The 26,765-nt window shown below is 42.1% G+C and overlaps 1 protein-coding gene across 2 annotated transcripts in view; it reads left to right on the top strand.

Moving 5' to 3' along the window:
• The window catches only part of KCMF1 (potassium channel modulatory factor 1), a 53,403-nt gene that overhangs the window by 14,429 nt on the left and 12,209 nt on the right, over positions 1-26,765 (top strand). Inside the window, exons 2-4 of one of the 2 annotated variants that reach the window (XM_058667695.1) lie at positions 16,477-16,545; positions 17,865-18,032; positions 23,146-23,285. In XM_058667695.1, the coding sequence (XP_058523678.1) occupies positions 16,527-16,545; positions 17,865-18,032; positions 23,146-23,285 (327 nt within the window). In that variant the 5' untranslated portion in view covers positions 16,477-16,526. The remainder of the gene's footprint in view (positions 1-16,476; positions 16,546-17,864; positions 18,033-23,145; positions 23,286-26,765) is intronic. The other variant, XM_058667696.1, reaches the window with a different exon arrangement.

Below are 26,765 nucleotides of genomic sequence, written 5' to 3'. Positions count from 1 at the left end.
AGCCCACTATTAAGGTTAACCACCCACTATTGATTTGACTTTCTTTCCTGTTTGGCCTGTTTAAGGTAGTTAAAACTAGATTTAGGAAGTAGTCTGTTAAAAGGTAGAGCCTCTGGGGACAAACATTTGGCACAGCAGTTAAGACACCCGCTAAAGCACGTAAGTTTTCAGAATGCCTAGTTTTGGCTTCCTAGGAATGTGTACCCTGGGAAGCAGCAGTGCTGGTGCCAGGGTTTTGATCCCAGCCAGCATGGGAGACCCACTTTGAATTCCAAATGCCTGGATGTGGCCTGGCTCAGTCCTCGCTCTTAGAGGTGTTTGGGGATTGAACTGATCTATCTTTCTACCTTTTAATTTTAAAAATAGTAAATGATTATTAAGAGAAAATGTTTGAGGTCATTCATTACTTATCACAACAGTAAGAAAATAAAATGAAATCTATTGGCCTGGTGTGGTAGCCTGGCATCTAAAGTCCTCGCCTTGCACATGCTGGAATCCCATATGGGTGCCGGTTCAAATTCCTGGCAGCCCCGCTTACCATCCAGCTCCCTGCTTGTGCCCTGGCAAAGTGATCAATAAGACGCTCTGGGCTCCTGGCTTTGGATCAGCTCAGCTCCGACCATTGCAGCCACTTGGGGAATGAGTGGACAGATGGAAAATCTTCCTTTCGGTCTCTCCTCTCTCTCTCTCTCTTTATATATATATATATATAAAATCTGACTTTGCAATAAAAATACTCTTTAAAAAAAAGAAATCAGTAGCATACGGGATGCAGTTGAGTACAGAGTACAAATACTAACATGCACAGAGAACAGGAAAGACTAGCATGTATCACCTTTTTGAACATACATATGCCCACATGTACAGATGAAAAAAATCAGAGACCTAGGTCTAGCTTTTTTTATTATTATTTATATTGCAAAGTCAGATATATATAAAGAGAGGAGGAGAGACAGAGAGGAAGATCTTCCGTCTGATGATTCACTCCCCAAGTGGCCGCAATGGCTGGTGCTGAGCCAATCCAAAGCCAGGAGCCAGGAGCTCTTCTTGGTCTCCCACGTGGGTGCAGGGTGTCAAGGTTTTTGGGCCTTCCTTGATTGCTTTCCCAGACCACAAGCAGGGAGCTGGATGGGAAGCGGGGCCGCTGGGATTAGAACCGGTGGCCATATGGGATCCTGGCGCGTTCAAGGCAAGGACTTCAGCCGCTAGGCTGCAAGGCTTCAGCCGCTAGGCCATTGCGCCAGGCCCGAGCATTTTTCTTTTTTTGTTTTACTCAAGCAGCAGTTCCACTGGCAGTCAAGTTTTATTTCCCCACTAATTAAATAACTAAAATATTCCTGGGGTGATTTAAAAACAAAACTAAAAAGCAGTGTGAAAATGTTAGAAGTATAGTTGGGTAGGTACTCTTATTCTTGTAGTTCTGCAATTGGTGTCCCAGGATCAACAGTATGAGCATCATCTGGGACCTCCTAGAAATGCAGATTCTTTAATCCCCATTGAATCAGACTTTCTGGGGTAGTCCCAGAATGCACTGGAGGCATTTGTGCATAAGGTGGTTATTGCTAGTTACTGGAGCCTCACTGGTGAAAGGACTGTTTATTAAATTGGAGTGTAGTCTGCTGGCCTTGGCCGCGTGCTTGTTGATGCATGGAATTGTTATCCAAGGAAGGAACAGAAAGGTGTAGCTCTCTACTCCTATCTAGTACTATTCATTCACTCTGCATATTTTTATTGAATGCATTTTTGGTATCAGGCACTCTTCTGGCCACAGGATACTGCTGTGAACAAAACAAAGTTCCTATCCCTTTAATACATTGTATTAGAAAAGGTGTATACCATGAGTTGGCAAGCTGTGGTTCATGGCTGCTTCCTGTTTTGTTTTGTCTTATTTTTGTCTTATTTGTCTTATTTTTCATTTATTTGAGAGGTAAACAGAACAGTTTCCCAACCGGCTACAGCTGGAAACTCATTCCAAGTCTCCCGTGTAAGTGTCATGGGTGTCAGGAAACCGGTCACTTGAGCCATTACCTTTGCCTCCCAGCATCTGCATCAGCAGGAAGCTGACCTTAGTTTGCTGAAAAAGGTGTCAAATGCAGGCACTCAGGTGTGAGACTTGAGTGTCTTAATCACTAGCCAAACTTCATGTTTGTAAAGTTTTATATACAGCTACGTCGTTCATTTAAATTCCTTTTATACCGCAGCAACAGAGTTGAGCAGCTATGAAACAGAAAGCTGAAAAAACGTACTGCCTGGCTGTTTATGGAATCCCTGGGATAGTCTGTGAGGAAACACGTAATAACATGTTAGATATGACAAGTATTGTTAAAGCCCTTGAAATAGAGCAAGGAATAAAGTGGGACTGTTTTAGATAGCATGATCAAGGAGGGCCTGTGTAGAGATGTGACATTTAAAGAAAAACCTGAATGCAGGATGTCTCAGGGAGAATATATTTAAAGGAGAGACGATATAATAAATGCTGAGGCCTAAAGCATTGTAGCTGTAAAGCTGTGGTTCAGGTGGCAGGGGATAGGTTATGAAGTTGTCATACTTGTGGCCAGACCACACCTTTCCTTGCAATGAATCCTGTAGCAAGGCAATTTAACTGTGAGTCACACGTTTTAGAAGCCCTACATGTATAGAAGAGTCTTTTTGGCTGAGCAGATGGCAGAAGCTGAAAGTAATAGCAGGTATTGTGTTTGAAACACCTATAAGAAACATTTCTCTACAAGCCTTCCCTTACATTTGGACCTAACAATAGCTCATTTGGCTAAATCCTCACCTTGGAAGCACCAGGACCCCATATGGGCACCACAGTTCGTGTTCTGGCTGCTCAACTTCCCATCTAGCTCCTTGCTTGTAGGCTGTGGAAGCAGGAAAGGGTGGTCCACAGCCTTGGGAACCTCAAGAAATTGAGTCTGGGGCTCAGCATCACTCAATTAACTAATGCACCCCTTGCAAGCACTGGGATCCCATTTGGACACCAGTCATTTCTCCCTGCTTGTGGCAGTAGAGGATGGCCCAAATGGCTGTGATGGTTGTGGGTGGGTCAAGCCAAAACCATGAACTCCATCTGGGTCTCATGTGGATACAGTGTTCCAAGTACATGAGTTATCTGCTGCTGCTTTCTCCGGTACAGTAGCAGGGAGCTGGACTGGAAGTGGAGCAATTGAGACTAGAACATGCACTCTGATGGTAAGATCCAGCATCACAGTGGCTTACTTAACCTGATGTATCTCAATACTGAGCCGAACATTTTCTCTTCAACCTTGATTTCTTTCTGCCTCTTTCTGTCACTTTACCTTTTAAATAAATTAGATAAATATATATTTTTAATTACCACTTTCTGCAATGCAGTCAGGATATTGGCTAGATTCCTAAGAAAAGAAACACAAAGGAGGAAGAAAGAATTCATAGTTAGGATCAGGAGACAGAAACGAAGTTAGGAGAAGTCAGAGAACTGAGAGTCATGATAGAGTAGGAAGCTGAATCTCAGAGAGCTTAGATTAGTTGTCCCAAGTCACACAAGTAGTGTATGCTAAAGCTAAGGTTTTAAACCAAGTTCTGTCTGAAAGTAAAACCCATATTCACTTAGTTTAACTCACAAGTTGGAAAGCCTTTTCTTGTAGATCCAGATGGCAAATGTAGCTTTCTGGGCCATATGGTCTTAATTGCAGTTACTTTCCTTTGCTGTTGTAGGTGAAGGCAGCCAGGAGACTGTGTATAAACGAATGACCATGCTATGGTCCTGTGACTCTTCATAGGCAGACATTTGGATCTTATATCTTTGGGGGGCACCATCAGATAGTGTTTTAAACATTTTCTTTCGACTCATTCACAAGTGATAAACTATTCTTGCTAGCAGGCTGTATAAAACTAAATGGTGGACCAGATGTGGTCCATGGCCCATAGTTTGCTAACCTTTACTTTAATCCATCTGTGTAATAAATATTAATAAATATTATTGAATATACTTTATGTGGAGATGTGCTGGGCATTGGTGAAATTCTGGTGCTCTAAGGTAAGGCAAGTAATTGCAGTGCTGTGTAGTGAGAACTGTAATAAATGTACTCTTAAAAAATAAGAGTGGTGGGGGCAGCATTGCAGTGTTATGGCTTTTGCTGCTACCTGCAATTCCAGAATCCCATCTGGCTACACTCAACTCCTGGCTGCTCCACTTCTGTGATAATGCGCTTGGGAAGAGCAGCAGCAGATGGCGCATGTGTTGCAATGCCTGCACCCACATGGGAGACCTGGATGAAGCTTCTGGTTTTGGCCTATCCCAGCACTGGCCATTGTGGCCATTTGGAGAGTGAACCAGGAGATGGAAGAGTTCCCCTTCTATCTCACTTTCTCTCTTTGTAACCTGCCTTTCAAATAAACTTTTTAAAATACTTTTTGAAAAAAGTTGTACATAGGTCAGTTTACAAAGAATGAATCACCAGGCTTATGGTGTAGAAGGCATAGCAGTACTGAGCAGTAAAGGAGAAAATAATAATAGGAGAGTAAGGCATCGCTTCTCGACCTTTTAGCTAAGATCAGGCCTTTTGGCTAAGATCAAGTGTGGACAGTAAGGCACATTAGGGAATTTTAAACCATGGACTAACATCTGATTTTTTTGTGTGTTTTTGAAAGTTACGCTCTAGAGGATGGAGGGAGGGAGGAGTGGAGACCAGTAAGATAATTGTAGTTGTGGGGCCAGATAGACATATTTAGTGATTTACTAAACATAGGGATTGTAAAGGAATCAAAAGTTAAAGAATGTTCAGACTTCTGGCCTGATGGGTTGGTAGTCATGTTCATCAAGACGTTCGTAGAGACCAGAGAAGCCTGCTTTAAGGGTAGATGTAGGTAGCAAGGGTATAAAAGTAACTTTGGTTTTTAGCACGTTGGTGTTGGCAGGCTTATGAGACTTTCAGCTATATGTGACCAACCAAATGGAGATCTGCATTGAGACAAACCCTTGGTAATAGAATCAGTTGTGCACGGATGGTGAGAGTTTATGGATTGAGATGAAGAAACCAGTCGTAAAACTCTAGGGGATACTTAAAGTTGAAGGAACTGGGAACTGCAAAATAGAAACAGCCTGAAGGACAAAAGAACCAAGAGAAGAGAATACTAATGTTGAAACATAGGAAGGTGGTTTTCTAAAGGAGAATTTGGTTGATATTGCTCCAGAGAACTCACAGAGAGGCCAGTGTTGTGGTGCAGGAGTTAAAACCTCAGCCTGAGACATCAGCATCCCATGCGGGCACTGGTTTGAGTTTCAACTGCTCCACTTCTGATCCAGCTCCCTGTTAAAGGTCTCAGTAAAAGCAGCAGAAGATAGCTCAAGTATTTGGGCCCCATCACCTCGTTGGGAGACCCAGATGAAGCTTCTTGCTGCGGCCTGACTCAGGCCTGCCATTGCAGCCACTTAAGGAGTAAACTGCCAGATGGAATCAATCAATCAATCAATCAATCTCTCTCTCTCTCTCTCTCTCTCTCTCTCTCTCTCTCTGTCTCTCTCTGTCTCTCTCTGTCTCTCTCTGTCTCTCACACACACACACATTCTGTCTGCCTTGCAACTAAACAAATAAGTATTTAAGGAAAATAAAATCACAAAGATTGGAGTTCAGTGTGCTTTGGCTTAGACCACTAGAGGGGCTGAAAAATGTGGGATTTACTGAGCAGTGTGAAAGGAGTGAGCTGAGACCCAGACTTTAGTGTGTTAAATTTTGATAAATGTAGGAAATCAGGAACACTACCCAAAGATTTGGCTGTGAAGGGAATGAGTGATGACAACAACAGCTGGAGGTCCCTGGCACCTAGCATAGGGTTTGACCCAAGGCAGAGACTAGGAAATTCATTCATTCAGATACTGTGCCAGACACTGTTACTGAAGCTGGAAATAGGGCAGTGAAAGATAAATTCCCATTATGAAAGGCAAATCTTAGTAGAGACAGAGGGCAAAAATGAAACACAACAGAATTTTGGATGATAAATATTCTGAAGAAATAAAGCAGAGAGAAAATAAGGATTCTCAATAGAAAGTAGATGAGTGATCTTTATGGCTATTTTAGAGAAGAGAAGGCATTTCAGAGGAAGAGTCCTTGGGCTGAAGACTCCATAAAGAAGAAAAACAATGGAGTTGGAGGAAGGTAGATTGTTGGAGGAGTAACAGGGCAGTTGGGACCTAACGAGGCAAAGGAGAGGCCGAAAAGATGAATAGGATGGATCTATGTTGTATGGAGTAGAATAAGGAATTTGAATTTAATAAGTAACTTAACCTGATTCGTATTTAAGAAATCATTCTAGCTGCAGAATGAAGTGAAGTTAAAGAACGGAAGGTGGTGAACCCAGTTGATTAAAGGCTTTAGGGAAAAAATGAAGGTGCCTTGGACTAGTATAAAGGTATGACAGGATGAGAGTTTTAGCCGAGTGACGACCAGGTCATCACTCGGAAAACAGGTGGGGAATAAGGAGCCATTTACTAAGGGTGGGGGAAGCAGGAGGTGGGGAAAGGCCTACTCAAGATGGAAATCAAGTCTTATTTGTTTCAGATCTGTCAAGTAGAGAAATGTAGGCCAGTTGCTGAACAGACAGGAATTTGGTGGTTGAGCACAAATGAAACAATACATTGCTGGTTTTTGTGTGTATGTGTTTTAAGATTTATGTTATTTTTATTTGAAACGCAGAGTTACAGAGATTGAGAGATATTCAGTCCATTGATTCACTCCCTAAGTGGTCACTGCAGCCATGACTGGGCTGATCCGTAGCCAGGGGACAGGAGCTTCTTCCAGGTCTCCCATATGGGTGCAGGAGTCCAAGGACTTGGGTCTCTCTCCTCTGCTTTGCTAGGTCATAAGCAGAAAACTGGTCAGAAGTTGAACAGTTGATACTTGGAGATGCAGAGGCTTAGCTTCCCGTGCCACAGTGCTGACCCCATGCTGAATCTTGAAGTCAAGACTTCACATGGTTACATTACCCTGCTTTCCAGTTTGTTGGACTTGAGTCCCCTAGACTGTTTATTTGGTAACTTCACCTTGGTGGCTGGAGGTGGGGATCAGCCCGCTGAGTTTTCTGTGCCAGTGCTACAGCAGTGCACATCCAGACCTGGTGTGCTTACTGTGATTTAGGCCAGCTTGGCAGCTGGATAATGAATTGATTTATTTTAGTCCTTTTCTCTCCAATAAAATCAAGAGGATGATAATGGACCTTTTTGTGCTGTAGGAAATCAGCCCCAGCAGCTTCCCCTCTCTCCCTCATACTCTCTGCCTCCAGCTGTGGTCTAGAAAGGCTGAGTCGTACTAAGCACTGGGGGTGCAGTGGGGCTAGAATCCGACTTCATGACTCCTTCGGTCTCTAGACCCCAGCCTAAAGGCTCTGAAAGAAATGATTCGTTCATGCATGCCCTGAGACCCAGATGCCAGTCTGAGTGAAGTATTCCTATTTGCTCTTTTCTCAGATACTGGAGCCAGGCTGCTTGGATTCACACCCAGCTTAGTCACCTATATACTGACCTTAGATAGTGTTTCTTGTTTGTCTTATTTCATGAAATGAGCATAAATAGGCATTACTAATAAACTATAGAAGGTGATTGTGCTTGGTGGTTGATACGAAAAAAATGTTTATGGTAGTACCTAACATACGGTAAGCATTCATTGTTTTCACTATTAGTAACTGTCATCTTTTTTTTTTTTTTTTTTTGGATGCCAAAACCTGGGATCAAACTAGTTGTCATCATCTTTATCTTGGCATAGAAAATAAGTGTCCATTGTCCTAACTATCTCACATGTAGTTTTTTAAAGATCTTTTTGTATACATCTGTATTTAAGTTGTCAAATAAATTTTGTATATTTATATTTTGAAATATGTATGCATTGTGGAATAGTTAAACTAATATTTGTATTACTTCACATACTTAGTCCTCTGATGATTTGAGAGCTCATAATATATAAGGTATATTTTGTTTTACAAGGTGTGGTCTTTGCCCTTCAGGAATTTGCATCTTAGTGGGGAAAGAAAGTGTAATATACAGATGTAAGACTTACCTACTTAAAATAATAGGGTGGTGAGAGCTATGAAGAGTCTCATCCTTTTCTGACGATCTGTACTTCAGAGTTCAGACAAAAGCCACAAGGCTAAGAAGAGTGCTGTGTGTGTGTTTTCCCCTAGGATTCATTTTACTTTCTTGAAAGGCATAGTCACAGACACAAAGAGAGATCTTCCAAATATTGGCTCACTCCCCAAATGGCCACACAGCCCGAGCTAAGCTGGTTCAGAGCCAGGAACTTTCCCCCGGTCTTCCAAATGGATGTAGGGCCCCAAGAACCTGCCATTTGTTACTGCTCTCCCAGGATGTAAGCAGGGAGCTGAGTCGGAATTGGAGCAGCTGGAATTGGAACTAATACCCATATGGGATGTGGGAGCCTCGCCCACTATGCCAGTGGACCAGGCCCTAAGCAAATAGGTTTAAGTAAGCTTTGTTAGAGAAAGGGCTTGCCTGGGTAGAATAGATGTAGAAAACACAGCAAGGGGATCCCGGCGGCGTGACCCAGCGGCTAAAGTCCTCGCCTTGAACGCCCCGGGATCCCATATGGGCGCCGGTTCTAATCCTGGCAGCTCCACTTCCCATCCAGCTCCCTGCTTGTGGCCTGGGAAAGCAGTTGAGGACGGCCCAATGCATTGGGACAACACTGCACCCGCGTGGGAGACCCAGAAGAGGTTCCTGGTTCCCGGCTTCGGATCGGCACGCATCGGCCCGTTGCGCGGCTCACTTGGGGAGTGAATCATCGGATGGAAGATCTTCCTCTCTGTCTCTCCTCCTCTGTGTATATCTGGCTGCAATAAAAAAAAAAATAAACAAAAAAAGAAAACACAGCAAGGGAGACATGCAGACAATGAACAGTTTGCTAAGGAAAAAGCCCTCAAAAGTAACAATGATTATCATCTTTCAGGAATGTACCAAGAGCAAATACTGGGCTTTATCTTTTTTTTTTTAAGTGTTGGGTCATAGGCTAGATACACAATTTAATTTTCATTTTAAAATTTTTGTTGTACTTTTTCTTTTTTTTTTTTTTTTAAAGATTTATTCATTTTATTACAGCCAGATATATACAGAGGAGAGACAGAGAGCGAAGATCTTCCGTCCGATGATTCACTCCCCAAGTGAGCCGCAACGGGCCGATGCACGCCGATCCGAAGCCGGGAACCTGGAACCTCTTCCGGGTCTCCCACGCGGGTGCAGTGTCCCAATGCATTGGGCCGTCCTCAACTGCTTTCCCAGGCCACAAGCAGGGAGCTGGATGGGAAGTGGAGTTGCCGGGATTAGAACCGGCGCCCATATGGGATCCCGGGGCTTTCAAGGCGAGGACTTTAGCCGCTAGGGCACGCCGCCGGGCCCTGTTGTACTTTTTCTTTCCCCTCATAGAACTGCTTGTTTCTTTGCAATTGTTGCAGTTCTTAGGAATATTAAATCCCCCCCTTTTTTTAAAGATTTATTTCATTTATAATGTAATAGGGATGGGATGGGATAACAGAAATGGGGCAGTGGGAGAGAGAGAAAGAGAGAGAAAGATCTTCCATAAGAAATTTAATTTACTTCCCAACTGTCCAGAATAGCTGGGATCTTACGAAACTGAAGCTGGGAGCTAGGAAATCCAAATGAGCCTCCAATGTAGGTAGCAGGGGTCAAGGCCCTTGGGCCATCTGTCACTGCTTTTACAGACACATTAGGAAAGAGCTGTTTTGCAGACAGAGCAACCAGGACTCAAACCAGTGCTCCAACCTGGGATTCTGGTGTCACAGTTGTTGGCTTAAACTGCTCTGCCACAGAGCTGGCCCTAAAGGAAATAATCTTTATTGCAGTGTTAATTTATGACAGATTACAGACTGTTAACAAGGAGAAATAAAAGTAGTATCACATTGTCATCCAGTGAGTCTGACTTTTTTTTTAAGTATCTAGGGGCCAGTGTTGTAGCCTAAAGAAATTAAACTGCATGGGCCCGGTGGCATGGCCTAGCAGCTAAAGTCCTCGCCTTGAACACGCCGGGATCCCATATGGGCACCGGTTCTAATCCCGGCAGCTCTGCTTCCCATCAGCTCCCTGCTTGTTGCCTGGGAAAGCAGTCGAGGACGGCCCAAGGCTTTGGAACCCTGCACCCACGTGAGAGACCTGGAAGAGGTTCCTGGTTCCTGGCTTCAGATTGGCGCAGCACTGGCCGTTGCGCTCACTTGGGGAGTGAGTCATTGGATGGAAGATCTTCCTCTCCGTCTCTCCTCCTCTCTGTATATCTGACTTTGTAATAAAAATAAATAAGTCTTTAAAAAAAAAAAATTAAACTGCGACCTGCATGCAGCACTGTCACCTCTTATGTGCACCAGTTCATGTCCTGACTGCTGCACTTTAGATCCAGGTGCCTGCTAATGGGATGGATGGGAATGAGACAGACAGTAACAGCTGTGCTGTGGACACTAGAATAATGCTAGTATTGGAATGTAAAAGACAGTAATTCATTTATATAATTCAGTCTAAAAAATCGTAAGTAGGATGACTTTGATATGGAATGCTTTTGTTGATAAAATTTAGTGAAAATCCCAGTTCATAGGTTCCTACTAGTTTAGTGTTGTGTAGAAATTTGTTTACCAAATACCTCTGTTGTATATTTAAAAGGAATAGTTATAAAAACAGTTTGTATGGAAATGTTGTGCTGGAACTCAGCTACTGGAAACAGCTTTGTCGTCAGATTTTTTGAAATGCTACCGTCTTTGGTGAAGTTCTAAATGAAGCAAAGCAGTCTATTCTTAAAATGGGACAGTGGCTGTTTTAAATTCTAGAAAGAACCAATAGGATGTGTGTAAAGAGAAAGATGAAAAGGATTTTATTCAGGGAATTGGCTGATACAATTATGGTGACCAAACTTTGCCAGGGCAGGCTCTTTGTAACGGGGAGATAGATGTAAGGTTCCAGTAACGGAAGTCTCTGTACCTTGGAAGCTGATGGAGTGAGTCTTAGTCTAAGGCAGTGAGAAACACTGAGAGATTCTTTTCTGCTTTATTGTTCCATCCAGGCTCCTAGCTGATTAGATGGTGCCCACCTGCGTGGAGGGGCGGGGAGGTCTTCCCCACTTGATGCACTGATTCACACCCAGTCTCCTGGAAGACGCACTCAGGAGGAATGCTTTCCATGTTACCTAGGTATCCCTTAATCTAGTCAAGTTGACATGTGAAATTAACCATCGCAGTGACATGGTTGGAAAATAGTCTTTATTAGAATTAATACTATTTTATATTTATGAGAAAATGGAATTTAATATAGTGAGTTTTTTAAAGTTAGGTTTTCTTATTACTAGTTTGTTTTGTTTTTGTTGTTATTGTTCTTTTGTGGGTTTTCTTGTTTCCTTTTTGAATGTTTGAGGGGGAAATTCTTTTGTGATGCCAGACCATTCACTGCTGGATTTTCTGTGCATTGCATAAAGCATGGCTTTTTTGGTAGTTTGTCCTAACAAATGGCAGAAGGGTCACCAAGCATTGTAAGGACCGAAAATAGCCACCACGGAGTTATAAAATGCCCCTTAAGATGTTAACCTCCTAAGACATGAGCGGTTTCTCACACCACCTAATGGAAGTCTGGGGATACCTGAAACTGGTAAAGTAAACTGTTTCTAATGTGATTACATAGTCAAGATTGCTATTTTCCTAGAGTTGATCTGTTTCAGTTAGATTTGCTCTTTACATTCTGATTTTCAAAATCCAGCATAAATATTAATTTCCTTTGACCTCCAATTTAAATGGTACCAGTGTTCAGTGAAATATGCAGAAATACTTTCAAAAGCAAGTGTCAGTGGGAGGAGGGTCTGTAGCATAGCCAACTAAGCTGCAGACTTCAACAGTGCCAGCATCCCATATAAGCACCAGTTTGAGTCCCAAATGGCTGTTCCCTTTCCAGTCAAGATCCCTGCTAATGTGTCTGGAAAAGCAGTGGAAAATGGCCCAAGATCTTCAGCCCCCTTTACCTATGTGGGAGAAGTAGAAGAAGCTTCTGGCTCCCACTTTGGATCAGCCTAGCTGGAGCTGTGCCGGTCATTTAGAGATTGAAACAGTAGATGGAAGAACTCTATCTCTTCATCTTTCTCTACCTTTCAGATAAAAAGTAAATAAGTCTTTAAAACAAGTAATAGGCAGAGAGCTCCGTGTTGTAGTTTATTCGCCAGATGCCTGCTACGGCCAACGTTGAGTGAAGCCAAAACCAGAAGCCAGAAACTCGGTACAGGTCTCCGATGCAAGTGAGTGGCAGAGACCCAACCACTTCTCCCAGGGAGCACCACATCAGAACACTGGAGCTAAGATCCAGAGCTAGGTGGGCCCAGCGCGATAGCCTAGCAGCTAAGTCCTCGCCAGGATCCCATATGGCCACCAGCTAATCCTGGCTGCCCCTGCTTGTGGCTTGGGAAAGCAGTGGAGTACAGCCGAATTGGCTAAGCTCCGGCCGTTGTGGCCACTTAGGGAGTGAATCATTGGATGGAAGATCTTCTTCTCTGTCTCTCCTCTATATATGTCTGACTTTGCAATAACAATAAATAAACCTTTGGAAAAAAAAAAAGATCCAGAGCTAGGTCCAATAATTTGCAGGTTAACTTTTTTTTTTTAAGAAACAAAGATTTATTTATTTTTATAAGAAAGGCAGGTTTATAGAGAGAAGAACAGGCAGAAAGAAAGATCTTCCATCCCATGGTTCACACCCCAAGTAACCGCAACAGCTGGACCTGAGTTGATCTGGAGCCAGGAGTTGGCAGCTTCTTCCGGGTCTCCCATGTGGGTACAAGGTCCCAAGGCTTTGGACTGTGCTTGACTGCTTTCCCAGGCCATAAGCAGGGAGCTGGATGGGAAATGGAGCAGTCAGGATAGGAACCAGTGCCTCATGGGATCCCGGTGCATGCAAGATGAGGACATAGCCACTGAGCCATCACATTGAGCCCTGCAAGTATCATAGTCACCAGGCAAATAGCCCAGCCCTCTTTGAAACTTGATATATTACCTTTTTATGACATTGGTATATAACCTTTTTATTATGTTGAGGATTTTGTGAACATTGTCAGCCTATTTTTACTCAAAATGTTTGTTGAGATTTTCTGTTAATTTCCTTCCCTCCAATTTTTCATTTTCAAGATAGTGAATTTCCTAATGTTCCAATTATTTTCTCTGTTCTATTTTCTGTCTCTGACACTCTCTGCTTTGTGTCATGTCTTCTCAGAAGTGATTTTTAAGATTTATTTGGTTGAAAAACAGAGTTGGAAGAAAGATCTTCCAACCATTAGTTCACTTCCTGAATGGCAGCGGTGAACAGGGATAGGCCAGAACAAAGCCAGAAACTTTTTCCAGGTCTCCCACAAAAGTGCAGTGGCCCAAGCACTTGGCTCGTCCTCTGTTGCTTTTCCAGGGTGCGTTAGCAGAGAACTAGACTGGAAGGGGAGTGATTTTTGGGACTCAAATTAGCACTCATGGGATGTCAGCATCACAACCAGAAGCTTAACCCTCTGCACCATTAAAGAGGTATATGTTTGTTTGAAAGGCATAGTTAAGGAGAGACAGGGAAGGTGTTGCAGGACAAAGAGACCTTTAATTCACTGGGTTGCTCCCCAAATGACTGTTAGTCGCCAAAGCTGGGCCAGACCAGGAGCCTGCAACTCTGCGAAGGTCTCCAGCATGGAGCCCAAGGAGTTGAGCTGTCTTCTGGTGTTTTCCAGGTACAGAGCAAGAAGATCGATACCTCTTTAAGTAGTCACATTTGGCTTGTAGCTACCCTATGGGACACTGAAGTTCCAGTACTGGAGAAGCAGAAGCTGAAACTAAGTTCTAGTTAATATATCTAGCAAAAGAAGGGTTTTTTCTTGTTTATTCTGCCTGGTTTTTTAAAATGAACTTATTTATTTTTATTTGAAAGGCAGAGTTACAGAGAAGGAGATACAGAAAAGTGCATCCTCTGGTTTACTCCCCAAATGGCTTTAACAGCTGGAGCTGATCTAATCCAACATCAAGATCCAGGAGCTTCTGGGTCTCCCACATGGGTGCACGTGCCCAAAGACTTGGATCTTTCCCTGCTGGTTTCCCAGACTATTAGCAGGGAGCTGGATTGGAAGTGGAGCAGCCAGGACTCAAACCAGAGCCCATGTGAAATGCCAGCACCATTAGCTTGCTTGCCACTGTACTGGCCTCTCTACTTAACTTTTTTTTTTAAAGATTTATTCATTTTATTACAGCCAGATATACACAGAGGAGGAGAGACAGAGAGGAAGATCTTCCGTCCGATGATTCACTCCCCAAGTGAGCCACAATGGGCCGATGCGTGCTGATCCGAAGCCGGGAACCAGGAACCTCTTCTGGGTCTCCCACGCGGGTGCAGTGTTGTCCCAATGCATTGGGCCATCCTCGACTGCTTTCCCAGGCCACAAACAGGGATCTGGATGGGAAGTGGAGCTGCCAGGATTAGAACTGGCGCCCATATGGGATCCTGGGGCTTTCAAGGCGAGGACTTTAGCCGCTAGGCTACGCCGCCGGGCCCTCTACTTAACTTTTTAAACTTGATCATTTATATTGTTATGGAGTCATGAATTCCTGCCTTAGTTGTTACAAGGTATGAGTTACATTACATACTTTCCCACTCAGATTATCTCAGGTTTGGCCATAGAAATTCCTTCAAGTTTCTTCCATCCTGTCTTTCTCTCCTTATTATTTCTGGATTGTTTGTTCTAGAACTAGATGTTACATGTTCATATGTTTGTCCTGCCCCATCCTCTGGAACCATCTGTTTCTCCAAGGAGCTCTGATTCCTTTAGTGGAGTTGGCGAGGATACTGTTTGCACATCAAAATAGGGACTCCTTGGTATTGCTTGTTGCTACTGGATCTCACTGCTTCTAGGCCCTTGCAGCTGACAAGGCATTTGAATTATGGTTATTACCCTGGACAGTACAGATATAGAACATGTCTGTTACAAAAAAGAAAGTTGTCAGCAAAATTTATGAGCTCAGAGGCCACCATCCATCTCCATACAACTTGTCCTTGCCTTCTGAGTTGGATACTGTTGCCTAGTGAGGAGTTCCTGCAGAGGCTGGACTAGGGCCATAGTGCTACTTGGAGGCTGGACTGGGGCCATGGTGCTACGTGGTGCTGATGGAGAGATGCTTTTCAGTAGCTCCTAGTTGAGAACCATTTCCTAGGCCCAACATTGCAGAACAGAACATGGAAAAGTGGGCTTGAAGGTAGGAAATGATAATAATCACTAGCAATACTTGAAATGTGAAGCAAGATAGCCCTGGTACAGACATTATCATGGTTTTCCTTTATTATTTTAGAGACAAAGTTTCTCTTAACTGATAACGTCCACACAGGACTGAACTAAAGTTGGGAGCCAAGTCTTCAAATCATATCATCAGTACTGAACCCCAGAATCTGCACTGGCAGGAAGCTGGAACTGGGAGCCAGAGCCAGGACTCAAAAGTCCCCCTAATCTCCCCTCCTCCCCTCCCCTTTTTTTTTAAAGCAGAGAAAACTTGAGCAACACAGCAAAGAGCACATCCATCCAGATGCCTCCCTATGACAAGTAACAGTCCAGGCTGGAGTAGGAAATTCAATCCCAAGCTCTGGCATGTGTGTTAGTGCCTTGTTACTTGATCCATTGCTCTTGCTACCTCCCAGTGTCTGCACTGGTAGGAAGCCAGGAACCAAAGAAAGCACTTTATTGAAATCTGTGCCTCCCTCCCCTCTTTTTAAGTACCTACTTCATTTGAATGACACTGGTTTCGTCCACAGATTCACTCACCAAATGCTTACTATAGTTAGAGCCAGGCTGAAGCCAGGAGCTTATTCCAGGTCTGCTGCATAGGTGACAGTTGCCTAACTACTTGAATTATCACCTGCTGTTTCCCAGGAAGCACACTGGCAGGAAGCTGGAATCTGCAGCAGAACTGGTACTTGTGTCTTGGCACTCCAGCATGGGATGTCAGTGTCTCAAATGGCATCTTAACAACTGCACCAGATGCTTGTCCCCATTCTTTTGATGAGGAAAGCAGATATTAATGAAGCAGGATTCTATTTGTGCTCTGAAAGGTTTCAGATCCTTGCTGATACAATTGATATTTGTTTCTTTGCTGTTAGAATTTCTGGATCTGAATTATTTTTCTAATAATTTTTGAGTGAACTGATTTTTTGAGTGTTGTATTTCAAAGTCATTATTTAGATGTTGTTATTTGGATGAATTTTCTGTGTAGTATCCTGCTGTGGCCGGAAATAGTTATAAATGGAGGAATAAAGAATAACATTTCAAAGAATTTATCAACCTAAAAGGTCACTGTGCCTTTCCACTTGGATATCCCAATGTCAGCTCAACCTAAAAGGTCCGAAAGTAGGCTGGCATGCCTCCTAAACCAGATAGAAACAGAGCATTCTCTGTTTTGTCTTGGCTATTCCTAGTCCTGACTGCAGTTTTATGTCTGTTGTAGGTCCCTTCAATTTAAAATCCGTGAAGGAATTGGAGCAGACATAAAGAAAAATGATGTTAATAGTTGAAGGTAGGACTTTGGAGGACTTGTTAGATTTTAATTTGATTTGTCTATAAAAGAGGAGCAAGTGAGTTAATATTTGTCTGTGTTGGGTTTTTGAGGCTGGACGTAGGGTGAATGCCCTGTGTGTAGAGAACACATAACAAAGGGACTTCAGTGTTCTGAAGAGGAGTGCTTCAGGCTCTGCTCAGGATGAAGTTGTCAGTGTGAGGCTGTTGGTCCCCCACCCACACTACCTCTGCCCTCTGCAGCAGCATAGTAACCTGCTGCTAGTCTCCATGCGGTATTTAAATGCTTATTGAGTTACCTTTTTTAAGTTTTAAGCACTAAATGGATGCTGTAAATGCTCAGAGTATTTAGTTGGCTGAGGAAATTGTGTTCCCAATATAAATCTAGGACAGATCTTTTTCCATTGAAGTAGAAGAAGCTGTCACGTGCCCTACATGACTGGAACTTTTACCACACATGCATGTGGAGCCATTTCTAGCTCAGATAGCATTTAGTGGTAACTTTAAAGATTTTCTTTTTTGTTCATCTCTCTGTCACTTTTCAAGTGATTAAAAAAAAATTAGTTGAAAGGTGCTTATATACAATTAGTCACAGAAGTTCCAAGGAAATGAGAAATCCCATTGTAAATGTCTCATCCCTGAGTTGTTTGAAATGGCATTCTTCTCTTACAAATGCATGTAATGCTATCTTTGGAGGCCAGAAGTCGCCTGCTGTTGTCTGCACACTGTAAGTGTTCTGAATGGCTTATAGACTCTGATGCCACTGCCCAGTAAATTGTTCCGTCTTCACCTCACCTGTGAGTTTCTGGCGTATAGAGATCGTGTGCTCTGATTGGGAGAAGTCATCTGTGAATACTTAGAAACTCAATGACTACATAGAAATTAATGAGCGTGAATACAGGATCCAATTCTGAGGCTACAAAATAAAAGCTTTGTTTAACAAATCTGCTGTCGGGGCCCAGTGTGATGACTCAGTGACTAAATCTTCACCTTGCAAGAGCCAGGATCCCATGGACACCAGTTCCTGTCCTGGCTGCTCCACGTGGGACCCTGCACACACGTGAGAGACCCAGAAGAGACTCCAAGCTCCAGTTCAGCTCAGCTCTGACTGTTTGGGAAGTGAACAGGGTTTGGAAGATCTTTCTCTCTGTATCTTCTTCTCTGTAATCTGCCTTTCCAATAAAAATAAATCTCTAAAATAAAAAAATTTTAAGAATATGGGGTTAATTGAGAATCTTAAACATTTACAGAAATGAAATGAAATGAAATGAGAGTGGTCTTTTTTACAGTTTCTAATTAAAGGCAATTCTTTTTTCTTAGGTGTCAGCTGTGATGCATGTTTAAAAGGAAATTTTCGAGGTCGCAGATACAAGTGTTTAATTTGCTACGATTACGATCTTTGTGCATCTTGTTATGAAAGTGGTGCAACGACAACAAGGCATACAACTGACCACCCAATGCAGTGCATACTAACAAGGGTAGATTTTGGTAAGTATTAGAGGAAAATTTTAATAAGTTGACATTCAAAATACTGTGTGTATATCTGAGTGAAGTAGTAAAGACAACTATTCTAAAACTTCCCAATGGCATATGTAAAGTCCAGAATTTATTAAAAGTAAAATGAATTGGGATTAGCATGGTGGCCTAGCAAACTAATTTTATGATTGCAGCATTAGCATCCCATATGGGCATTGGTTCGTGTCACAGCTGCTTCACTTCCAGTGTAGCTCCTTGCTTACTACCTGGGAAAGTACTGGAGGATGGCTCAAGTACTTGAGCCCCCACGCCCGTGCTTGAAACTCATCTGAAGCTTCTGGCTCTTGGCTTCAGATCATCTCGGCTCTGGGAATTGTGGCCACTTAGCGAGTGAACCAGTGGGTGGAATTTATTTATTTTTTATCGGAAAGGCAGATTTACAGATAGAAGGAGAGACGGAGAGAGAGAGAGAGATCTTCCCTCTGCTAGTTCATTCCCCAAGTGCAACAGTTCTGCAACAGCAAGAATTGAGCCAATCTAAAACCAGGAGCCCGGAGCCTTCTCCATGAATGCGAGGTCCCAAGGCCTTGGGCCATCCTCCGCTGCCTTCCCCAGTTACAGGCAGGGAGCTGGATGGGAAGTGGAGCAACCAGGATGCTAACTGGCACCAGTATGGGATCCCAGCACTTGAAATGCAAGGACTAAATAATTGAGCCATGGTGTCAGGTCCAATAAATAGATCTTTTTTAAAATTTTAAAAATAGGGCCCGGCAGCGTGGCCTAGAGGCTAAAGTCCTCGCCTTGAACACGCCAGGATCCCATATGGATGCCAGTTCTAATCCCAGCAGCTCCACTTCTCATCCAGCTCCCTGCCTGTAGCCTGGGATAGCAGTCAAGGACAACCCAAAGCCTTGGGACCTTGCACCTGCATGGGACACCTGGAGGAACTTCCTGGCTCCTGGCTTTGGATGGGCACAGCACCGGCCATTGCGGTCACTTGGGGAGTGAATCATCAGACGGAAGATCTTCCTCTCTTCCTCTCTGTTTGTACATATGACTTTGCAATAAAAATAAATAAATCTTTTTAAAAATAGTAGAAATTAAAAATAAGTAAGGCAGATTTTGCTTTTATCTTCTAAGAAACTGCCCCATCACAATTCACTTGTTTATGAAAACTGTCCCAGCATATATACAACTGATAAATAGAACAGTGCCTCAATAAAAAACAAGTACAGACTGTAAGATCTGCATTTCATGCTGTCATCTTTCTTTCCTCAGTGTGCAAAACAAGATTTATTTGAGAAAGTCTTCTGCCATAGTGACAGGAGGAGGCTCCAAGGGAGGAAAGACCTCTACTGCTGTCATTTCCTTAGCTAGCTGACGTTTGTCACAATCTTTTTGATGATAGCCATGCTAGTAGGGTGAGAAGTGGAATCTTGAGGAATTTTGATATGCATGCCTTTGGTAGCCAATGATGTTAAGCATCTTTCCTGTGTTTATTAGCCATCTGTATTTCTGCTTTATGGAAATGTCTGTTTAGATCTCTTGCCCACTTTTTAGATGGATAAGGCATCTTAATTATTAAATTGTAATCATTCTTTGTTTTCCATACAAGTTATTTATCAGAGATGTTAGATGATTTACAAAATTTTTCTCTCATCCTGTGGATTGTTCTTTTCATGTTTTAGATTGTATACTTTGAAACACAAGAGGTTTTAAGTTTGATATTGCTGAAGTTTTTTTTCTGTTCGATTGATTTGTTTGAAAGACAGGGACATCTTGCATGTGCTGGTTCACTCCCCAGATGATGATAACAGCTTGGGCTATGCCAAGTCAAAGCCAAAGTACTTGGAACTCTTCAGAGTGGCAGGGTCTCACTCACTTGGGCATTTTTTCCCTGCATACCCAAGCACATTAACAGGAAGAATAGCTAGAACTTGAACTTGAACTCTGACATGGAATACCAGTATTGCAAGCAGTGATTTAATGTGCTACAACACAATACTGGGTTCAAAAATGTTGAATTTAGCTGTGTTCTCCATTTTTGTGATTTTGAGTATAATGAATAGAAAACCACTGCCTAATTCATGAATTAAGCCTATATGTTAATCTAAGCTTTTTATGGTTTTAGCACTTATATAGATCTTGTTCCAGTTAGACTTAATTTCTAGGGAACAGCACTGTGGCATTGCCACCTGCAGTGTAGGTATCTCATTTGGGAATTCATTCCAGTATCAAGTGCTCCACCTCCAGTCCAGCTTTCTGCTAATGCACCTGAGAAAGCAATGGTACATTGCCCAAGTTCTTGGGATCCTGTGCCCACATGAGAGACCCAGGTGAAGCTTCTGGCCTCTGACTTCTACCTAGCTCATTTTAGCAATTGTAACCATTTGGTGAGTGAACCAGCAGATGAAAGGTATGTCTCTCTGTCTCTCTGTCTCTCTCTCTCTCATCTTTTTTTAAAAAAAAACATATATATATATGTATATATATATATATATATTAATAAGCCATGTACACCTGCGTCAAGTCCGGGCCTGAACTGATGGGAGATAGGAGGTGAAACTTCAGTCATGGAGTCTCTTAGCTGACCGTAGCACTTTCTTGGGCCACAGAGTAGTGATTTACCTGTTGGTGTGACCTAAACAAGTGGTGTCATTAACCAGACCCTCATTTGTTTTGTTGCCTTGTGTCCACCTCCTCTCTACCCGCCTCTTTGCCTTGCTGCGGTGAAGTGGATTGCAGGAGTAGGAAGAGCAGCAGCCCATTCACCAGAAGCAGTGAGGGCAGTGGGTCTGAGTAGCCGCTTAGAGTTTTCTTCTGGCCAGGCCTGACAATTTTTAGTCTTACAAGTGGAAACTGAAGAATCATTAGGTTAAGCAGTCTTGATTGATAATGAACAAGACTCGAAGGTGACCAAGGTGTGTGGTAGGCTAGTGTTAGGTGGACTTGGAGCAGGAATAGCCAGTGACCTTGTTTTTTAACTTTTACTCCAAGATGCACCTCTATTTAGTGAAAATAAAATGCAAACTATGATGGTAAGCTAGAACCAAATAATAATTTTTATATGTGGAATGAGTTAGAGGACTGGCTTCATTCTTTTGCACATTTACACATTTGTTAAAAGATTATTTCTCGGCCCCGGAGGCGTGGCCTGGCAGCTAAAGTCCTCACCTTGAACACGCTGGGATCCCATATGGGTGCCGGTTATAATCCTAGCAGCTCTGCTTCCCATCAGCTCCCTGCTTCTGGCCTGGGAAAGCAGTCGAGGACGGCCCAAGGCTTTGGGACCCTGCACCCGCATGGGACACCCAGAAGAGGTTCCTGGTTCCCGGCATCAGATTGGCACAGCACCGGCCATCGCGCTCACTTGGGGAGTGAATCATTGGACGGAAGATCTTCCTCTCTGTCTCTCCTCCTCTCTGTATATCTGACTTTGTAGTAAAAATAAATAAATCTTTAAAAAAAAAAAAAGATTATTTCTCATGCAATGAATTGGCATGGCACTTGTTGAAAAAAAAGCTGACCATAAATTAAAGTATAATTTTGGGCTCTGAATCTGATCTGTATCTCTGTCTTCAGCCAGTACTAGACTGCCTTGATTCCTGTGGTTTTGTAGTAAGTTTTGAAGGTAAGAAGTGTCTGTATCCCAGCTATATTCTTCCTTATGATTATTTTGGGTATTTACAGGTTGCTTCAGTATATATGAATTCTAGGATCAGTTTCTCAGTCTCCATGAAAAAGCCCACTGGGATTTTAATAGGGATTGTGTTGAATCTGTATATAAGTTTGGAGAACATCACTATCAATACTTGCATTTACATGGAATATTGTTCTATTTATTTACATGTTCTTTGAATTTTTTTTGAGAGAATGTAAGTTTTGCATTCATTATATTAAATATATTCCTAAATATCTTTTTCTTTTGCTGCTTTTAACTGGTTGGTTCTTTAATTTCCTAGTTGGGCAGAGTGTATAATGGTAGTACCTCATCCAAGTTCGCAAGGGACCCACCCCATTGCAATGGTTCAGTGGCTAAATCCTCGCCTTTCATGCAACAGAGATCCCATATAAGTACCAATTTGTGTCCCAGCTGCTCTGCTTCAGCTCCCTGCTGGTAACCCAGGAAAGCAGTAGAGGCTGGACCAAAGCTGTGGGATCTTGTACCCATATGAGAGACCCGGAGAAAGCTCCTGGCTCCATCCTTTGGATTGGCTCAGCTCCAGCGGTTGTGGCTCACTTGAAAAGTGAGCCAACAGAATAATCTTTTTTCCCTGTCTTTCCTTCTCTCTGTAAGTCTGCCTTTTCAGTGAAAGTAAAATAAGCCTTTTAAAAAAAACCAAGTTAGCAAGAATCCTCTTACTTACTTTGTTCATCTTTTCCCTCTGAACATTTGTTTCCTTATGCGTGGCACACTCTCCTGATTCTTTGGTGTTAATGACAGTTTACACAATATAATCAGGAAAAAGTAAGTTATGATAAAATTAGAGCCAGACATGACATGAAGTAAGTGATGCTTCAGAATTAAATAAGGAGAAGACAATTGTTTTTGTTTTCTCTCAAGGCCATAGCAACAGTCTGGGAAATTAACTTTGGCTAATACTGTAGAATCCTTATAGGAATAAAGATATTACAAGTGCAGTGCCCAGCATGGTGGCCTAGTGGCTAAAATCCTTGCCTGGCACATGCCAGGATCCCATATGGGCGCCGGTTCTAATCCTGGCAGCTCCACTTCCCATCCAGCTCCCTGCCTGTAGCCTGGGAAAGCAGTTGAGAACGGCCCAAAGCCTTGGGACCCTGCGCCTGTGTGGGAGACCTGGAAGAAGCTCCTGCCTCCTGGCTTCAGATCAGCTCAGCTCTGGCTGTTGCAGCCACTTGAGAAGTGAACCAACAGATGGAAGATCTTTCTCTTCTTTTCTCTATATCTGCCTTTCCAAAAAAATAAATAAATATTTAGAAAAAAAATATTACAAATGTAAACAGATGCCTAAGCACTCCTTGATAGTGGGGTTATTGGCAGGTTTTTCAGGCATGCCTTTTTCTTTACATTATTGTATCATATTACTACATTTTTATAAAAACTGAAAATAATTATTTCTCAAAGCATTTGCACTTTGTTTTTCAGATTTGTACTATGGTGGGGAAGCTTTCTCTGTAGAGCAGCCGCAGTCTTTTACTTGTCCCTATTGTGGAAAAATGGGCTATACGGAGACATCTCTTCAGGAACATGTTACTTCTGAACATGCAGAAACATCAACAGAAGTGGTAAGTGAAGCAGCCTTGTGTCTAAAATGCTGTTGTCAAGTACATTAACCAAACTAAATCACTACCATATGTCTTCTCAGTATACTGATACTGTTCGCAGTATCTTTATTAAAATGATATTAAATAGCAAATATTACAGTCCATGGAGGCTGCATTAGTGTGAGAGAAAGCTCTTTATTTGACCTCACTAGCCTTTTTTGCCCTGTGACTAAAAGCATAGAATTGAATCTTGAACACATTTGAAACTCTTTATTAAATGCATTATTAAAAGGTTAAGAGGATATAGCTGCAGTACACCTCTTTTCATTATATTCTTGCCAGTGCTACCTGCTTGATTTTTCTTCTGTAAATTTTTTTTTTAATTTTTGGTCATATGTTGAAGTAGTAATCCATTGCCACGTCTCATTGTAACCTATACTTGACCTTTCTTGGTTTTTATCAGGTCAGATCTCTTGCCTCTTAGGTCAAGGCCCTAAGGTCCCCTGAAGTTCTTCTTTCCCTGATCTTTTCCAGTGGCTAATTGCCAAGGATCCAGAATAATGTACAGTCTTACTTGAAAACTTTTTGGATTATTTGCTTGCCATCTGAGTCAGCATGCATCCAACTTCAAGAAATACTAAAATCAGAAGAGTCTCCCTCCTACCTCTTTACCATTGGTAATAGTAGGTAAAGTGAAGATTCTGTATGGAACTATAGATAATGAATTTGAAACACTTTGACATAAAACAGTTATATATGTGTTAATTAATAATCCCCTAAATGTACTAAAAATGCATTACTTAAAACCAAGGAAAAAATAAAGCAGCCTCGTGTTCAAGGGCATACAACTTGCTAATTGGTAACAGCAGGTGTCTAAACTCCCTCTGAATTCTAGAGTCTCTCCTGAACTCTACTGCATGTCTGCTTTTGTGGTCACAAATAATGTAAGAACCCCTTTATTTCCACATGGTGCTTACATTGTTATATAAAGTTTCAACAGTTGGGAAACTGTTACATATTTTTAAAGCAAGATTTTACTAATAGCTCAGGGATGCTCGTTTTCGAAAATAATTTTTTACAGGTTTTTTTTTTTTTTTTTTTTTTTTTTTTTTTTTTATTGGAAAGGCAGATATACAGAAAGAAGATGAGACAGAAAGACTCTCTTGTCTGCTGGTTTACTCCCCAAGCAGCCACAATGGCCAGAGCTGAGCCAATATGAAACCAGGAGCCAGGAGCCTCTTCTAGGTCTCCCGCATGGGTACAGGATCCCAAGGGACACTTAGAATAGAGTTCCTGGCCCCTGGTTTGAGCTTGGTACTGCCCTGGCTTTTTGGACCCATTTTTGGGAGTAAACCAGTGGATGGAAGATCCCTCTCTGTCTCTCCCTCTCCTTCCCTTCCCTTCCTCCTCCACCCTCTCATGTGACCTGAAATGCAGCCCCTCATCCCTTAAGCCTAGCCCAGCCCCAGCCCCGTTGTAGCTGTTGGAGAAGTGAACCAACAAATGGAAGATTTCACTTTTACTCTTGTCACTCTGTCTTTAAAACAAAAAATCTTTTATTTCAACTACCAGCTTAACCTGTAGTGTTACAATGCCCCAAATTACTTAATTTTAGAAAATAGGAATCCAAACCTAGCAGCCTTGCCTTATTTTTTTTTCCTCTCATGAAAATAAATGTCAGAATTTTTCTACATTGCTCAGTATCTGATACAGAGGCTGGAAATTAATGGCTTGCCATGTCCAAGTGATTTTCTGGTCCATGCCTGCCTTAAAGCCTGAGTCATTCACCCAGGATTTGTGGACTAGTTTAAGAATCTTGCCGTCTTTGTTAGCCTTGTCTTTTGTTAATACTCGCATCCACCTGTTTGCACCAGATATACACCCAGACATTTCAATATGAGAAAGAACAAACATACAAGACTACTGGGATTTTTCGTCTTTGAGTGACATAGATGTTTGAGCTAGAGCTGCACTCTGCTGTGTGCACACTCTACACAGTGTGCTGTACTGACGGCTGTCCATGATGGAGGATTGGTACCTGTGCTGTACCAGTTGTTGTTTCTAATGCCTGTTTGTATATGTGAATATTTCATAAAATTTGTGGAAACTAATATATATGGTTTTTCTATCTTATTTTGAAGGCAGAGAGATAGAGTAACAGATCACCCATCTGCTGATAACACTCTGCAATGGCCAGGGCAGGGCCAAAAAGAGAGGTCTGATGCAAAGGGGCATGGTCAATGGCGATTGCAGGCTCGTGTCTCACCATGGGTAAGGGGATTAAAGATAGGATTATGTAATTCACCTAGCCAGCATATCAACTATGTGTAAAAATTTAGGCAATCAGTTGGCTTTAATCCCCTTACCCATGGTGAGACACGAGCCTGCAATCGCCATTGACCATGCCCCTTTGCATCAGACCTCTCTTTTTGGCCCTGTTCCTTAAGATCCAAATTCTTTACACTTAAAATTCTTAACACCATTGGTCCAGCACAGTGGCTTAGTTGGGTAATTCTGCCCTTGCAAGTGCCGAAATCCCACATGGACGCCAATGAAACCAGTTCAAGTCCCAACTTCTGCACTTCCCATCCAGCTCCCTGCTTATGGCCTGGAAAGCAGTAGAAGATGGTCCAAAGCCTTGGGATCCTGCACCTGTGTGGGAGACCCAAAAGAAGTGCCTGGCCTCGGATTGGCTCAGCTCCAGCTGTTGTGACCACTTGGATAGTGAATTAGTGGATGGAAGATCTTCCTCTCTGTCTCCCCTCTTTGTAAAATCTGCCTTTCCAATATAAACAAGTATATGAATAAATCTTAAAAAAAAAATCTTAGACCATCATCTGCCCATAACTCAGAGATGCAGTTCAGAAGTTTATAATTAGTGTTACAATTAGTACATGCTTATCAATTAAATTCTGAAATATAAAAAAGAAGTGCTTAATGACATGCAAAAGAAACAGAAATCAGTTATAACTAATAATAATGAATGGATTTATCTTCATATGTTTTCTAGTAATATCAATTCCTCTATTACTGAATGATTTATTGTTATGTGAAGAAAGAGAGTAATAAACAAAAAATCTGTATGAAAATGAAAAAAAAAAAACAAAGAAAAAAAGAAATCTGCCAGTTGTGCATACTGCTTTATTCCTATTTTCTTCTTATGTCTCTTGCTATAAGGACTACAGGGAAGTACATTTTTCTCTTAGAACTTGAACTGGACACACCCTCCTGCCTTCCTCATTCTTTTGGAAGTACCATTCTTTGATTTATGGAACACATTTGCGTATTATTAGTAATTATTATCTATCCTATCTTGTAATATTCCCTGCCTGTAAGTTGCATGATTGCGTTGTAATCAGATTTCTGCCATCCCTTAATGCTATTTTGGAGAAATATGCCACAGACTTCTATCTTTATAACATCCAAGACATAAAGGTACACTAAGTAAAAAATCCTCAAATTCATTTAAAATTTTTATTTTTCTTTTTATATGAAAGAGAG

This window comes from Ochotona princeps, chromosome 8 (genome assembly GCF_030435755.1).
Source record: "Ochotona princeps isolate mOchPri1 chromosome 8, mOchPri1.hap1, whole genome shotgun sequence".
In the NCBI taxonomy this organism is placed as follows: Eukaryota; Metazoa; Chordata; class Mammalia; order Lagomorpha; family Ochotonidae; genus Ochotona; species Ochotona princeps.
The sequence above is the reverse complement of the archived record's forward strand: the minus strand, read 5'-3'. Positions and strand labels throughout refer to the sequence as shown.